The 16077-nt window shown below is 35.8% G+C and overlaps 3 protein-coding genes and 1 long non-coding RNA gene across 7 annotated transcripts; all 4 read right to left on the bottom strand.

Annotated features, from left to right (window-relative positions):
• Positions 1–1278: 1278 nt before the first annotated feature.
• LOC126604495 (zinc finger protein 4-like) lies at positions 1279–2033 on the bottom strand. The gene has a single exon (XM_050271774.1). It carries the CDS (start codon positions 1964–1966, stop codon positions 1355–1357), a length of 612 nt encoding a protein of 203 aa, XP_050127731.1. The 5' UTR covers positions 1967–2033; the 3' UTR covers positions 1279–1354.
• A 3685-nt stretch (positions 2034–5718) lies between these two features.
• Positions 5719–6398, bottom strand: LOC126604532 (uncharacterized). The gene is made up of 2 exons (XR_007616680.1): positions 6188–6398; positions 5719–5860 (listed from the first exon to the last, which is right to left on the bottom strand). It is a non-coding gene; the product is annotated as an uncharacterized LOC126604532 (long non-coding RNA).
• Positions 6399–6662: 264 nt separating this feature from the next.
• Positions 6663–8099, bottom strand: LOC126604507 (protein NONRESPONDING TO OXYLIPINS 2, mitochondrial-like). The gene is made up of 2 exons (XM_050271785.1): positions 7744–8099; positions 6663–6978 (listed from the first exon to the last, which is right to left on the bottom strand). The coding sequence occupies exons 1-2, from the start codon at positions 8018–8020 to the stop codon at positions 6971–6973; spliced, it is 285 nt and encodes a 94-aa protein (XP_050127742.1). The 5' UTR covers positions 8021–8099; the 3' UTR covers positions 6663–6970.
• Positions 8100–8907: 808 nt separating this feature from the next.
• Positions 8908–15488, bottom strand: LOC126604403 (WD40 repeat-containing protein HOS15-like). Of its 4 annotated transcripts, XM_050271676.1 has the most exons (15): positions 15216–15488; positions 14222–14367; positions 13728–14103; positions 13484–13558; positions 12957–13033; positions 12786–12832; positions 12163–12313; positions 11878–11941; positions 11603–11761; positions 11406–11527; positions 10780–10854; positions 10299–10352; positions 10128–10201; positions 9555–9629; positions 8908–9462 (listed from the first exon to the last, which is right to left on the bottom strand). In XM_050271676.1, the coding sequence occupies exons 1-15, from the start codon at positions 15274–15276 to the stop codon at positions 9243–9245; spliced, it is 1776 nt and encodes a 591-aa protein (XP_050127633.1). In that variant the 5' UTR covers positions 15277–15488; the 3' UTR covers positions 8908–9242. The 4 variants fall into 4 exon arrangements, with proteins under 4 accessions (XP_050127633.1, XP_050127609.1, XP_050127617.1 ...); XM_050271652.1 differs by lacking the exon at positions 13484–13558; XM_050271660.1 differs by lacking the exons at positions 13484–13558; positions 14222–14367 and having other exon boundaries at positions 13728–14111.
• Positions 15489–16077: the final 589 nt, after the last annotated feature.

Genomic DNA, 16077 nt, shown 5'->3' with positions numbered 1-16077 from the left:
TGTTTAATACAGATGATCAGTTTGGATAAGCTAATTCATTATTGGAGGAAGAAGTTGATGACAACTTTAAAATGTCATCTGTTGAACGAGAAATTTTTTATTGTGACCGGAACACTACACCACGTGTTTTTATATGAGTGGTGAAAAATTGTATTTTTTAAGTTATTAACTTTTAAACACATATTCTACCATTTATATAATAACACGTGGTGTACCATTCCGTGTTCTGGTCATATTGAAAAATCTCTCCTGTTGAATGAACAAAATGGAGTAGTCATGGGGGATTTCTTTTTTAATCTTACCATCATGACTGACCCTCCTGACTACAAATCCAAGAGGGCCCAATAAAAAACAATACTATGGGCCGGGCTTGACAACCCAATGAGGGTCCAATTTAGATACTTAAAACAGGCTTCAAAGGATCAGCGTTTTATTAAGACACTGATCTGACCGTAATGGAAAAGTAATCAGATCGAAGCCAATTATCAATTATGGTCCAAAGAGATTAGATTGGTTGAAAAAGACAAGTCAAATATTAGTTGCCACACCAAATAGAATTTAGTTGTACTAAAAGCTGAAGCACAAACTGGGAGCCTTTCTTCTTCTTTTTGCTTTTTTTTTTTTGTTTTTGTTTTTTGTGAACAACTGGTAGTCTTGCAGAAAGAAATTAAATTATTATTATTATTACTAACAGATGCTTACACAGGTGTGTCCAAATTATTTATTTTTATCGAGTGATTAGTTTTTAAAATTTAAAAAAAAAAATCAATTATGAAAAACTAACAACGATGGGGTAGTTTCTTCTTTCTTCTATCATAGGAATACTTTTTATTTACTTAATTTTAATCCTTAAATAGGATATGTCTGTTTTTTAATTTTGATTGACAAACAGATAGATAGTTTAGAAACTGAATTATTTTTCCAAATACAATAGTTGAAAGTTTGGCGTTATAGCACTACACTATAAAGTATAAACAACAAAAATGAAACTATACCAAGGTCCCATCGACTAAAGTTGTCTTGATGATTTAAAGTACACGTACCAAAGCATTATTAGTTTGGACTTCTACAATGGTATAGAACTTTTGTGCAGGGATTTTGCACTTGTATCTATATCGATAATATACACATTACGTTATTGATTTGTTATCTACTAATATTATCTATCGAACTTTTGTGAATGAATTTTGTGTTGATGTTATTGATATATGTATCAATGATTTTGATAATATGCATGTTTTGTTGTTGATATGTTATTTAACAAAGATTATCAGTTGATTATCGGCTCTAAAACATGTATTATTTAGACAAATTTAGATTGAAATACAATAAATACTAGGAAGAAAGCTTAGAATCACAGCCGAAGATTTAAGTCCAGCTGCTTATTATGTACATCTGATTCTTGTCGTGGCAATTGATGATCCACCCGGAAACTTCCGGGCCAAATATTATCCATGGTTTCTTCAAGCATGAAGGGTATCCATGCCATCCCAAAACCTGCGGCGGCGTCACTAAATCTCGCCACCGTTGACGACCCATCAGACCTGCTGCTAGGTTTCTGCACGAGTGAATGAGGCTGGACGCCAAGTGACCTAGCTGCTGCAGCCGTAGGGCTGAACGGAAACCCCATTGCTGACATCATCATTTTGTGAGAGTGATACCTTTTGGCAGCTCCCCTCTCTCTCTTGTGTGCGTTTTGATGGCCTCCCAAGGCTTGTGAGCTGTAAAACTTCCTCAGACAGAAGTTGCATGAGAAAACTTTGTTGCTATTTGAGGGTTTTGGTGACGGAAAATCGGCGTCAACTTCCGCCGCGGATGGCTCGTTGGAGTTGAGGCTTAAACTCAACCAGTCTCCCAAATTATCATATTCATGATCATCAGCTAATCTTTCATCATTACTTTCTGTAATCTCATCATTTGCTTCCTGTGCTTCTGCTTCTCGTTCTTGCTCCCTTTTGGGAATCATTGCAAACCCTAAATAAAACTCAATTTAAAAGGTATAAGAAATGGAGAGTTTGGGATAGAGGGTTGAAGAAGTGGGGGAGCTTGAACTTAAATAACGGATGTGTGATGAAAAAGAAGGAAGTTAAGTTAGTGTAGAAACAGCAGACGTGAACGTACGACATTGGCTCAACTTAAAAGAGAAATTTTTAATTGTAACGGGAACATAAGTGGTACATCACGTGTTTTAATAAAAGTGGTAGGAAATTTTATTTTTTATGTTATTAACTTTTTAACATACATATCATATCATTTATTTAGTGACACGTGATATATCATCCCGTGTACATGTCTCATTGAAAATCTCTCAAACTTAAAGTATAACATTGCTTGTATAAAAAAATAAAAAAATTCTAAACAGTCCAGAAAGGGCATATGATAATGGAGGGGATGAAGTGTCATTGGATATTACTAAAATATTTTATCTCAAATTTATGTGGTGCTCCCGTTTTGTGATGCTTGAAACTTTTTAGGGGACCAGTTGTGCTCAAGTCATGTATAATTGTATTGGCCATTCAAAGCTTAGGATTCCTTAGTAGCATCAATATAATTTGATTCCATATGGATGAATTAATCACAAACACTTTAAACTACTGAAAATGCCATTAAAAGCATATAGGTAAACATTTCCAAAGTGCTTCTAGTGATGGAAGGTTGAAATCAAAAAGCACTTTTAGGTAAATGTTGCTTAGAGAACACAGGCAAGTTGGAGTTCTTATCTACAAGCCCCGAACTGTACACCCTTTTGAACCCATACTGCAGATTTAAAGCATCCAGCATATGTTTATGGAGCCTTGTTTTCACCTCACCTAGTAATCAAGAATTTATGCTCACTCACGGTTGAATTTAATATTAAGAGTTGAGATTAAAAATTAAAAGTACATCTATTTGTTCTTTAAGTGACCATGAATTCTACGATTACCGAATAACTAAGAGAACATTTCAGTGTGTTTATGTGCTGGACTGGACTCTCTGCAGATTATGGACCACTTCTTTGATGTGTCGTACGTGCAAAATTAAATTGGTCTTGCCAGAGGTTGATATGTAAATTAAATACAACTTACAGAGAGAATGAGATTGATCTGTGTACTGCAATAAATGTTTTGCATGCCCAACATTCATTAACATGTGGTGTTTGTTCAGATAGTAGGGGGAAAAGGTTGGAGGCAGATTGTATGCCCAACATTCATTAACATGTGGTGTTTGTTCAGATAGTAGGGGGAAAAGGTTGGAGGCAGATTGTATGCCCAACATTCATTAACATGTGGTGTTTGTTCAGATAGTAGGGGGAAAAGGTTGGGAGGCAGATTGTCTGCCCTCTGTTTGGTTGTCATTTTCATCTCTTTCTATTTGTGCAGTCATGGTTAAAACACATCAATATTTTATATTCTTATTGTTTTTTTTTCTTACTATCTCTATAAAAAAAATTAATATAAAATGTTAATGTGACTTAACCGTAACCGCACAAAATAAGAGGGAGGGGAATAGCACCTAAACAAAATGACAGACAATCTACCTCTAAAAGGTTGATATAGCAAATCAATCAATTGAGTTGTTAATAAATATCGTTAAGATTTATTTAATATGATATCATCATAATATACATGTGAAACTAATAGTGGTGATGATGGTGGAAAGTGAAATCAATCAAAATAGATCATAATGGTCCCTGGTCTATCCTACCTTTTTTTTGTTCTTGTTACTGTTCTAAATCCAAACTCTTTTTCGTTCCAGGTCTGGACTCATTTTTCTCTTCATCCCTCTTTTTGCCGTGTAGTCTTCACTTCTCTTCCTTATTGTATCAACTTTTCTTTGACTTTATCTTATATTTTAAAATTTTCTTGTTACTACATACCTCATATTCTAGATTTTGAGCGTGTGTAATGTTTTTAGTTCTATATTGAATTTAGAATCTTTCAATTTTATGCAAACTATTCCAATCTCTCATGTTCTGATTCTAAATTACCTATATATATGATGAACTCTCCCACCCATAAAATTCTTGCCCCGCTACTAATTTGAAGATGCTATTATCATCAATAATTTCGTATACACATGATACTGCAATGCAAACCTGCAATGGTAGCTTTATGAAGAGTTTGGGAGGACCCAGCAATATATATACACTAGCATTTATGCACACGCTCACGCGCCTGCAGAAGACATTTTTAAATCATGACGTGTTATGCGTTACTTACACTTTTTAAATGTATTTATATGCGTGAATTGACAAAAGGAAAATCAAATATTTGAAGTACATGAATAATCCTAGATCATGCTAGAAAAAACCCTCACAAACCAATCAAAGCAGTTGATTCATATAATAAAATCGATCTTTCAATTTTCATCTACATTCTATTGAATTTACATTAAGAATAGAAAAAATAATATTTAATAAACAACTGATTAATCGCATTATTGCTAGCTCATTGTGAGGCTAAACTCATCACTTCCCCCTTAGTGTAGATAATATCGTTTGTTCAAAAAAAACAATCATTTGACAACTTATTTAATCATATTATTATGCGCGTGTGAAAGATCTTTTTTATAACCGACATTACACGCATCTTGAGATATTTTGGACATGTTTAAAAATAGTGAAAATAATATTTAATAAATAACTGATTGAATAACATTATTGCTAGCCTATTGTGAGATACTAATTTAAAAAAAATGTACAACAAGAATTAATTATTAAAAACACTGTTAAAATGACGAAAATATTCTTGCATTATTTTAGGTTGTTTTTGAAATTTTTTGTTGTAGGGGCGTTTTTATCCAAAATTTTTTGATGAAGCATGTGATCCCAAAAGAAGTTGTTGGCTTTATGTATAAAGATAGGTGGGATGTCGATTTTTCCCAATTGGGGTTTCCGAGGATCGTTGTTGGATGTATCACGTACAAGTAGTGGGCTATGTGTACACATATGTATTACGTACAGTAGGAGCCGAGAAACCACCACGACCACATAATTCTTAGAAAATCAAATCAGAATCTTGCTGCTCATCCAAAAATCTTCATTGGAAAAGGATTAAATTAAAAAATATTTTTGTGGTGGAGTTGGAATGATGAGTCGGATCGTCCGTGTGCTTGGAGATTGGATTTGTTTTGCCCAAGGTATTAAATATCAATGATATCGAAAATATCGGTATTTCAAAAATAAGGAAATTTTGATGAAAATGTCGGGATATTATCGATATCAATAAAAATTGAATAAAAATCACGAAAATTGTAAGAAAAACTTAGAAATTTTTATTGAAACTTTGCAGGATGTTTATTTAGTCAATTATCTATTAGTTTATCACAAAAAAATTGGAAGGAAATGCATTGCATGATAGATATAACTGATTTAAGTTGATTATATAGCGAGCTGGCAAACATTGTGAGTGTAGAAAATATGTAGTAATTAATGAAAGAAGTTTAAACACACCTTAATCATTTATATATAATAAATTAGTACAATAGTTTACACTTTATACATTGCATGGTAAGATACTTGAGTGACTTAGCAAAATCTAAAATATCGATGATATCGAAAATATCGTTAGTCCAAAAAAATATCGATAATCCAAAAACACGGAAATTTCGATGAAAATATCGGGATATTATAGATATTTCAGACCATGGTTTTGCCCACACTGCTGTTTGGCTTTTGCCTTTTAATCATCAAGCAAAAGAATTGTTTTCTAATTCAATCCAAAGCAAGAAAGGTAAAAATCAAATGAATAACAGTAAATTATTAATTTCGAATTGGGTTATTCATTTATCGCCTATGGAATCAGAACTTATGACCTACTTCGAAAGATTGAAGACCGCGTTTTTCTTTGAAATGTAATGATGCCAGATTAATTTTTTCTATCTATCAAGAACAAATTGAAAAAATTCAGTCTTGACTACACTAGTTCTTCGGAGAAAGGAGGTGGATTGTCTGTCTTCCCATTTCCATACTCTTCCTATCCCCTTCTGTTTTGTGTGATCACGATTAAGCCATGTCAACATTTTATATTCCTATTACTTTTTGTTTTATTATTTTTATAAAAAAATTATTATAAAATATTAACATGGCTTAATCATGACCACGATAGGAAAAGAATGAAAATAGGAGGGGAGACAATCAACCTCAAGCTAAGACACAAATAATCTGTACGGTCCATAAAGAAGAATCAGTGCTGGCATGTTTACTTACTAGGTATGAGTATGAGAAGAAGGGGAATCATGTTCCAATTTCTGATCACCCGCGTTTACTAACACACAAGGAATTAAAAAAGGTGCGTTCCACCTTAAAATCAGTAATCCAATACCCTCAAGATCATGAATTGTATCAACAGATGGGGGGAGGCAGTTGACCTGATTCTCGTTCCTCACCATATTCCAAAGTTGCCTGATTCTTTACTTTTCCTATTCCTAGTAAGTAAACATGCGATGAGAGGAAAATAGAGAAGAGCAATTTCTCAACAAAGTTCAAATGCATAGTATATGGACCGACCAACAAGGATTTCACCTGATTCACAAATGAGGTTGGATTTTCAACTACAAACTACCACACCCTTTTGGAGAGAGGTTACTCTTTCATTCTATAAGCTAGTGTAAAATCTACAAGATTATAGCAAAAACAAATGCAGCTTCTGGGGAAAGACCAGTTGCACCCCTTATGTCGTGTATTAGATTTCAATTTGGATCCATTAATTTCGATAGCAATAAATAACAGTAAAACAACACTGTTAGTCAGATCAGGAAACAGTCGTATGGCGTTGTAATTCTGATCATAAAAGGCTACACAAGCCAAATGGCTTATAAGAAAATGAACACACCTTATAGAAACAATGTTGAAACTAGAAATTATCCACTACAACGTGAAATTACATCCTACACCCACCTTATCAAACATAAGGAGTACAGAATGCTTCCACTCTCACGATCCACATAATAAAGCAGCAACTGCTGCTGTGTCAATCCAACCGAAGCTTGTTCAAGAACCTACAACATTGCACCCAGAAGACCAATAAGCTGAGATGCATATCTAGACAGACACTACTCGCACCGAAAGACAATAACATAACTTTTTTCATGTCGGAATTGGATAAGCCCACAAGCGTTTCACTTGAGATGGCTTATAATAATAGATGGATAGTTAAAAATATAGCAGCCACAATTCTGTTCAAAATATTGGAATTTGGACGAAGAATAACACCTGTACGAAAGCATTCATTATCCACCACCAAAAAGGATAAAGCACAAGGATGAAAAGACAAATGTTACCGAGAATCATAGTATCACATCTAGAAACTCCACAATTAATCAACTTCTATTGGGTTCAGAAACAACTATAAGCTTTATTTCCGATTACACAAACACTGCATTGCATACCCAACAAGTTCAAAGCTCCCATCTTTGCTCTATTTTCGATTGAAATTCTTATCGTTACACTCCCATTTCTCAAAATCTAACGCGCAGATAACTGGAAGAAACAATAAGATGGTACAAATCAATAAGCTAGTGCTGAGTATCATGAATCACAAGCTTCTCATTAAACAAACAGCTCACAAGGCATTGCATACACAAAATACTCAAAGTTCCCATATTTTTCTCTTTCAATTAAAATTCCTTATCATTACACTTCCATTTCACCAAATCTCACACACAGATGACAAGTAATTCAATGTAATTTGAAAGGGGAAAAAATGTCAGTACAAGACGCACCGCAGAAAGAGAGAAACTACTACGAGGGATCAATGGAGGTACCCTGAGACAGCTCGCAGCAATGCCGCGCTTCGACGGAGATGTGGCTTGTGAGACGAGCCGAAGCCAGGGCGCTGTGCAATGGCATCAGCGACTGCGCGCAAGCTAATTGGCCCGCATTGACTGGGAGGGAGAAGAGGTTGCGGCGGGAGCTGCTGCCGATGAGATTACGAAGCGGAGCGCGAGGGAGAGATGAGATCGACGGAGACGACCGGAATGTCGAAGCTCTTGCCGTTGAGATCAGAGACCTTGACAACGACGACCCAGATCGCCACGCCATATCTTTGCTTGCTGGAAATTTAGGAACTGGGGATTGGATTGGAAGCAAGGGTTTTATGGCATTTCGATTTAAACCCTGAAACTGAAGAAGTTGTCTTTACAATACAATTGCAAAATCATTGGGCCTGTTTTACATCTGGTCTCTTCAAGTTCTGGTCCAATATTGGGATTTGGCCCATTAAGAGCGCCCTTTAAACCATGGTTTCGATCTAACAGATACATGCCACGTCTTAGAGCCAAAACTGACGAGGCCACCATCATGATCTTTATTTGAAGACATGCATAATGCATTGCAAACTGAGTACTTCACTAAAAAGGATTCAGTCTTTCGGGTTGGGCTCTTCCTTTGGGCTTGAGTACCTAATATTGATATCAGAGTCTAGGTTCCCGACGCTGAGGAGGGGATAACCTAGAAAGGGCTACCTTAACAGAATGACCAAAAGGGTACGCCGCCGTTAAGAGTGAAAGCCACCAAAGTAAGGGCCGTTGTGGGTGTCGACTTCTGAAGGGTGGTGTAATGTTATGATCCCACATCAACTACACTTATAGTGGTGTAGGGGTTCTTAAGTCATTGGGATCCTCCCACCTATTGAACTAGTCTTTTGGGTTGGGCTCTTCCCTTGAGCTTGAGTACCTAACATTACGCACTTTGACTTGCTTTGGCTGAACGCTTGGATCATGAGAAAGATATTTTCTTGCCTAAAGCAAAACACAACTAGTAGCACTTACGCTTTCAAAACTTTAAGTATCTAAATGAATACAACTCTGAAGTTTGACATTTCCAACTGATTCTAGTTCTTCCGTACCCGAAATCTGTATGTGCTTTAGTCAAATTGATCGTGTGCTTTCGCTTCCAAAGTAGTCAACACAAAACCAAAACCAGAAAAATAGTTGGAGTAACAGCTTTCTTGAGAATGTTCAGTAGCATGCCATAAGATTGAGAGAGAAGCAAACTACATGAAAAAGCCCTAACTAAAAAAGTTGAAAACAATCCTGTACATCTCTCCTAGAAAAGCAGCTAGATCGACAACTTAATCAAGAAACGGGCTCACAAACAAAATGAACATTAGTGAGTTTAGCCTTGATCTACGGTTAAAATGCAATGCCTACCCACCTAAAATACACTCAGCCACCCATCCTAATCAAATGCAAAGAACTAATCTACGACTTGGATTTGACGACCAACTAACTTCCGATACACGACAATTTTGGTATTTCCAGTTCTAGATTCTAAAATCCAAAACGCAGACTGTGTTGTTGGCAAAACATGCAGCAAGTTTGTCGCCTTCCTTGTTCCAGCAGACTTCAAATATACCGCCACTTCCAGTGTACGTTTTCACAATCTTGCCTTCCTTCAGTGACCATATGTGCATCGATTTATCAAGAGATCCACTGGCCAAATACTCACCGTTTGGGCTAAAAGCAACAGAATAAACAGGTTCCCTGTTGATTCAATTTGAATGTATCAATACAGAATGAAGTATAGAAATTTTATTAAGCTTCGAACACCATAAGGGTTTGTTTAAATCCAGTACCTGTGTCCATCCAAGCTGCAGATAAGTTTTCCTTGTTCCACATCCCATAGCTTCACAGTGGAGTCGAACGAAGCACTGCACAAGAAGCACAAAGATTCAGTGTATTTTCTCCACAGAAAGTATTGAGTGTACTTTCTCAGCGGAGTATACATGCAGAATGAAGTGCAAGTTTGAATCCTATCAAGAAATAATATTTCTGCATAAAGACAACTGCGCTTAGGCATGAAACAGAAACCCCCAAATGCAATAACATGAATACAAAAGATCAGTGGCTTAAAATACAGTTCTCGCTGCACCACAGGGTTAACGGCAATAAGAAGTTTGACAATAACTTGTTAGCACAGAATGAATCAGGAGAACTACCATCCAACCAGGTTTTACACAGGTAATAAATCATTTTCTGTCTTTGTACAAAATTTCAACTGCCAACATTAAGCTTTTCTTGAAAAATATGAAAACCATGTAAAAGCTATTTATTGAAACAATTTGCAACTTAACTGAAATAATAAAAGAAGACATGGTAACCGCAACGCACACAATACAGTATCCCACTTCATCTGAGAAGCACTATACCTTGCCAGAACTAACTGTTGGCTAGGGTTGTTTGTTCCTGGCCCAGTCGGACTCCACCTGATAGTGTATATCTCCTGCAATCCAAATTTTCAACTCTTCTAAGATTCCGCAATAGTAAGTTCAAACAGACATGATAGGAAAATTAAACTTGAATGACAATCTCAGGAATACCTTAGAATGCTCTCTCAAATCATGAACATACTTTTCCTGCTTCATGCTCCATATCTAAACCATAATTTCACATGAGTTGCAAATTCAATAGTCTTATCAATGGAAAACAATGAACCAGCTGAAAGTGATCCAATTAATTGAATGGAAAATAATGAACCAACTGAAACTGATCCAATTAATTGAAAATGGCTATATTATACTGAATAGGGATAAGATGTACAAAAGAAGAATGATATATATATGAATTATCGGACTCAAACTTCTAATCTAGCAGTAAACGAGATTGGTTTAATCAATCCTATTGTTCCCATGTTCCGGAGTATACATATGACACTACCCCCATACCAGGTCTGTGTTCAACTTCAGCAACTATCTTTGATTATATACAAGTATAGAATAAAAATATTATATGCAAACAAGTATCTTACTGGACATAAAATGGAACTACTTGACTACAAATTGAGCAGGTAGCACAGATAACCTTTGCACTGATATCGTCAGAACATGAAGCCAACAATGAACCGGTTGGATCCCATTTAACACAATTAACTTCTCCCTGAAACAGCGAAAATCCATTGATTAGCCACAAAAACTGATACTATCAAGTACAATTGTAAATTATAAAGTTTATCGTTCGCAAACATGCAAATTTTTGCAGATGTTCAAAACAAGTGAAACCATTTTTGCTACCTGAGAAAATTCCAGTAACTACAATCAGACATGTTCAAATAAACTGGTAAGCTCAGGGTTTTCCAGTTGACAAAATCAAATGCAGGTGTGTAAGCTTTAGGGAAATAAAACAGCAACATTCTAGAATGGAAGGCTGGATTACCAAGACCCTCTCAAATCCATTTTCAACCAGACGAGGACCAGTTAACCGAGATTTTCTCAAATGAAATTGAACATTAACATGATCAGCATCAAGACAATATATCTCCGACTAGAATTGGGTGTACCTAGATCTTCAACAATCTAAACAACACAAAACTATCTGCAGCCTCTACAGGAAAAGAGTAGAGTATACATAAACAACAATAATAAGAAAAAAATGCTAAAAACATAATTAACCTCAGGTTTGATCTAGAGCAACTAAATGCTTGAGAATACCTGATGTCCTGCAAAAGTTTTAATAGGGTGGTTTTCCCCAATCTTGCAGACATATATCATATTGTCTGTTGAGCTCATTGCAAAGGATACATTGTTGCGCCAATCGACATCGAGTGTTGGACCTAAATGACAGAAAATAATCATCAAAATCCCAACACAACCACTATTACACTGTCTGTTCCATGAAAATAACACACCTGAATGAAATTCGAACTGCTGTTTTGATTGCTCTGCCTTTACATCCCACACAATTGCAGTTTTATCACAGCTTCCTGTAAGAAGATAATCTCCCTTTTTGTTCCACTTTAGTGAGAATATAGGCCCTTTATGTTTGCTCAAAGTACTAATTAATTCACCTGGGCAAAGATACCACACAGAATATATGTTCTTAAAACTTCCAAAATGATGCAGAAAAGTAAACAAGAATCATAAATCAAATGGAACAGAAAAACCAGAAAAGCAATCTGCTTACCATTTGTACCCCAAATTCTTGCTTGCCCATCATACGATCCGGTTGCAAGCATTGTTCCCTCTCCCTGAATAAGTGAAAGGTTTATTTGCATATACACCAAAGAAAAAAAATACAAGAAGCTCTTGCAGTTTTAGATGCTTTTGGAATAAAGAAAACAAGTTTTTTTCTTGATTAGTGAAACTCGCAAGAGCACATAACAAAGAGCATCCACATGGCATGTAATCAATTACAAGAAAATTTGATAGGCCAATTATCACAAAATAAATCCACAATAACAGAGCTCACATTCCAATCAAGTGTTGTCACATCTTTGCTCTTTTCATTTGTTCTACCCTTAACATGCTTCAGCACCAACACATTTGAGGAGCCATTTTGTGAACTAAATCTGGAGCTTCCATCAGCAATGGTCCAAATACGAGCAGTTGAATCTCCAGACCTGGAAAGTGATTAATTAAAAGTGACAAGAGTAAGGGATTGAAAAAATGTGGAAAGAAGAGATCTTTCAAAATTTGCCACTGGTACGGTAATCCTAACAAAGTGTGGTAACACCATGGATTCGGAAACAGCCCATATTCTGGTCAACATTAAGGCCCACAATTAACATGATATATGATAAATTAATATCACCAGTTCCAACTAGTCTTGAGGGATGTTGATTTTACTGAAATTTAATTCTAAGAGAGAGGCTTAAATAACAACAAAAGATAGTATCAAATCAAATGGTGAAGAGCAGATAAAGGGAAAAACATGTCTCATCCAACATCAGTATTCAATTAACTAGCAAAACATGTGAAAGAATTAGTAAAGAGAGAATAAATTAACAACATTTTTCCATGGTTCATTATTCTCTAAACAAGAAAATAGATAATAGAAACATCCACTACATATGAACAATAACAAATACACACCCCGATGCAAGAAGAGAACCTGCTGGACTCCATGCACAAGCACATACCTAATGAAGAAAGGAAATGAGATCCAATGTCACACACAGAGATATGAAGAAACATACGGCACAGAAAGGGGGGAAAAGCCAAGTATAAGGTGGGTAATGCAGGTAAATAGGAGCATGCACAAACCTCATTAGTATGCCCCTCCAAAATTGTCACATCAGAACCAGGGATTTCAACATCTGTAAGAGGAATATCCATTGGTTCTGCTCCAACAAAAGAAAATCATGATTACTTGTACACTTAAGAAATTGACAGGAGAAAGATTATTTTGGATAGAACCGGAAATTTTCAACTGTATTAAAGGAGAGTTTTACATAGCATGCCTTGCCTTTTTACACATATTATTATTTTGGATAGAACCGGAATTTTTCAACTGTATTAAAGGAGAGTTTTACATAGTATGCTTTGCCTTTTTACACATGCCAAAAACTCTAACTCATCATACCTAGATGATTATGGAATGAAGCTAGTTAAACTTCCTTGCGCAGATTCTCAAATGGCAAGAAATGCGCAAGGCACCACATTCCAAAACAAATTCTCATCTTGGCAGATCATGATATCATTACAAGAGAAAACAAGAAGTTAAAGCATTCTTCCTTTATTACTTTCAGTTCATTAAAAATTAGAAAAAAAATTATATAAGAGTAGTTCACCGGCTAAGCGGATGTTTGTACATATATAAAACTTTTCCTGCACCCTGGTAAGCTCCAAAAAACAAGTGTCTACATCTTAGTTCTTATTTCTCATCAATCACAACATAAAAGAACATAATCATTGAATGGATTTGTGGTTGCTAAAAAACTGTGGCCATTTTGTGGCCTTAGTAATTGTATTCAGGCTAATAAAAGAATAAAGACCACAAAAGAGAAAATCATTTGCAGTAAAACTTGAATCTACCTCCAGAAGCTCCATTTTCTTCATGTTTCACATTAACTTTATCTTCCTGATCTCTAACCACATCTCTGTCATTGTGGTCCTCCGGCTGCTTTTCTCGCTCCTTGTTCTTTTCTATCCTCTCTCTATCCTTTTCAAAATCCTTCTCCCTTTCTTTTCTTTCTTTCTCTCTTACTTGTGCACGTTCTCCTTCATGTTCTTTTTCATGCTCCTTGTCTTTATCTTTCTTCTCATAAGACTCATGCTCTTTATCTTTGTCCTTGTCCTTCTGTGCATTCTTCCTTTTCTCTTTAATCATTTGCCTCAATTGATTTACATCCTTTGTAATAAGATCTAAAGGTTGTAAAAAGGAGAAATCTTCATCCAAGTCTGCATCACTCTGGCAAGCTTAAAACAAAAGCTGGTTAACATACATTCTAAGATGTTCATTGCGCATAAAGTTCTTGAACAAAAATTACCAGCTATTCAATAATCCATAAAAAAACAAGAATACTAACATTACTCAAGTTAGCTTCCATCTCCAAGTACTGAAGTCCTTTTTGTATAAATGTAACAAGTGCACCAGGTGGAACCAAATTTCCATCTATAGTGCATTTGTTAATACCGGCCTCATATCCTAAAGCAAAAGCTGAGTGCGTGAAACCTGCAGAAGTAACAAAACAAGAAGCGTAGAGAAAAAGAATTGGGTTCATCAATACAATCTTTGATTGATTCGGAAGCTGCTTCACGTTTTGCACTTTGATAACAAATCTAGAGTGTGCAAACATGCAATTGGCTTGTGTACAAAAACCCATAAGATCACTCCACAACTCGGATTCTCTGCTTTTATATGATGTTAAATAATCTACTACTTGAAAAAAAACATCCAATAGCTTCGCATATTGATTGCGCATCAAATCCTAGTCAGATTCAAATCTTATAATATCATAATAAGTAGGTATACAAATAACATTCAGTTAAACATAAATTTTTATTCAGGTTCCGGCAAACCAAACTTATAAAAAATTGATTAGGAAAAATAAAGGGCATTGCTATCCATACACCTCTTTTTACCTTCACACACTCCTCTCAATTTCCGGCAGTGGGAACGAATGAATTGAAAAATATCAAATGACATAAATTAACAAGGGTGTCTAGGAGGTATAAAAGGGTGTGGATAGCACCATCCAAAATAAAAGAGAAAACGAAAAGTACTGAACTTTCGAGCATTCCAGAAGATAATTACACAACAAAATTATACCCACTACTGTTTTAAGATCTATAATCTCATGCCCCCTCGACGCCCAATAAACAGGAAGCCAATTGAAAAATTATTCCCAAAAATTATAGTTCTGAACCCTAATTAAGTTATACTAGCAACCATGCAACACAAATTGATATATACAACCTTATAATTTGTACAGCACACTCAATGCAATTTAAAAGGGGAAATATAGGGTAAAATAAATCCGAAGAATAGATAAGATTGTGGGGTTGCGAAGTGTAGAATACCTGATTCCTGAAGGTAACGGAAGACGAGGAAATTCAACTCGACGGAGGTGATAGAGGTCATCGTCGCAGAAGTTGCCGGCTCCAATGGCTGTGATGAGAGACCCGCAAATCGTGCGGCCCAGTTTCAATGAGAGAGAGAGACTGCAATGGCAAACAGGCGGGGGATATTTATCGGTTTTGCACAGTTTGGAGGGACTTTGGAAGCCCGAGCCAGAGAGAAGAAGGGAGGGCAGGAAGCAAGGACCTTCCATTTTCCCTTTTCTGTATGTCACTTTCAACAACGAAAATGATATTTTTACGTTAAAATATTATTCTTTTATTATTTACTTACAACACATTTTATCTTTTGATTAAAATTTAAAGTTTTTAAATTCTTTTTATTAATTTTTTTTTTAAATGAGAATTTCTCTTTGTTTATATTTATTTATTTATTTTTGTTTTTATTTTTAATGCTTTTTTTTTTTTTGAAACAGAGAAAATCATTACCTGGGCAAAGATGTCAGCAAATACAGAGAAAGCCTACACCAAGGCTAGCAAACAAGAAAGAAACAGAAACAACGGACATAAGAAGGAGCTACAAGGAAGACATAATAGCCAAGCTAGCATGTTGCCCCCTCCACTACCCCCAAAAAACATTACAGAGGACATGGTAATCCATCACTTTAGAGCATAAAAACCAGAGAAGATAGGGGTCTATTGACCCAAGAAACATCGCACATCTCCACACACCAATGCGACGCCAGAGAGTCCGCCGCCATATTGGCTGATCTTGGAATCCAAGACCAGCGACAGTCCTGGAAAGACTCTCCTAACCTTTTAGCTTTCACTAATGAAGGAAAGGCTTCCCATCTGCCCTTCCCAA

Source organism: Malus sylvestris, chromosome 2 (genome assembly GCF_916048215.2).
Source record: "Malus sylvestris chromosome 2, drMalSylv7.2, whole genome shotgun sequence".
Classification (NCBI taxonomy): Eukaryota; Viridiplantae; Streptophyta; class Magnoliopsida; order Rosales; family Rosaceae; genus Malus; species Malus sylvestris.
The sequence above is the reverse complement of the archived record's forward strand: the minus strand, read 5'-3'. Positions and strand labels throughout refer to the sequence as shown.

Excerpts from the sequence above, each read along its gene's own strand:
- LOC126604403 (XM_050271676.1), bottom strand. The coding sequence starts at position 15,276 with ATGACCTCTATCACCTCCGTCGAGTTGAATTTCCTCGTCTTCCGTTAC. Across the intron at positions 13,034-13,483 it reads TACAAACATCCGCTTAGCCG|AACCAATGGATATTCCTCTT; the intron begins GTGAACTACTCT and ends TTGTTGGAGCAG. Across the intron at positions 11,942-12,162 it reads TGACAACACTTGATTGGAAT|GGAGAGGGAACAATGCTTGC; the intron begins GTGAGCTCTGTT and ends TCACTTATTCAG.
- LOC126604495 (XM_050271774.1), bottom strand. The coding sequence starts at position 1,966 with ATGATTCCCAAAAGGGAGCAAGAACGAGAAGCAGAAGCACAGGAAGCA.
- LOC126604507 (XM_050271785.1), bottom strand. The coding sequence starts at position 8,020 with ATGGCGTGGCGATCTGGGTCGTCGTTGTCAAGGTCTCTGATCTCAACG.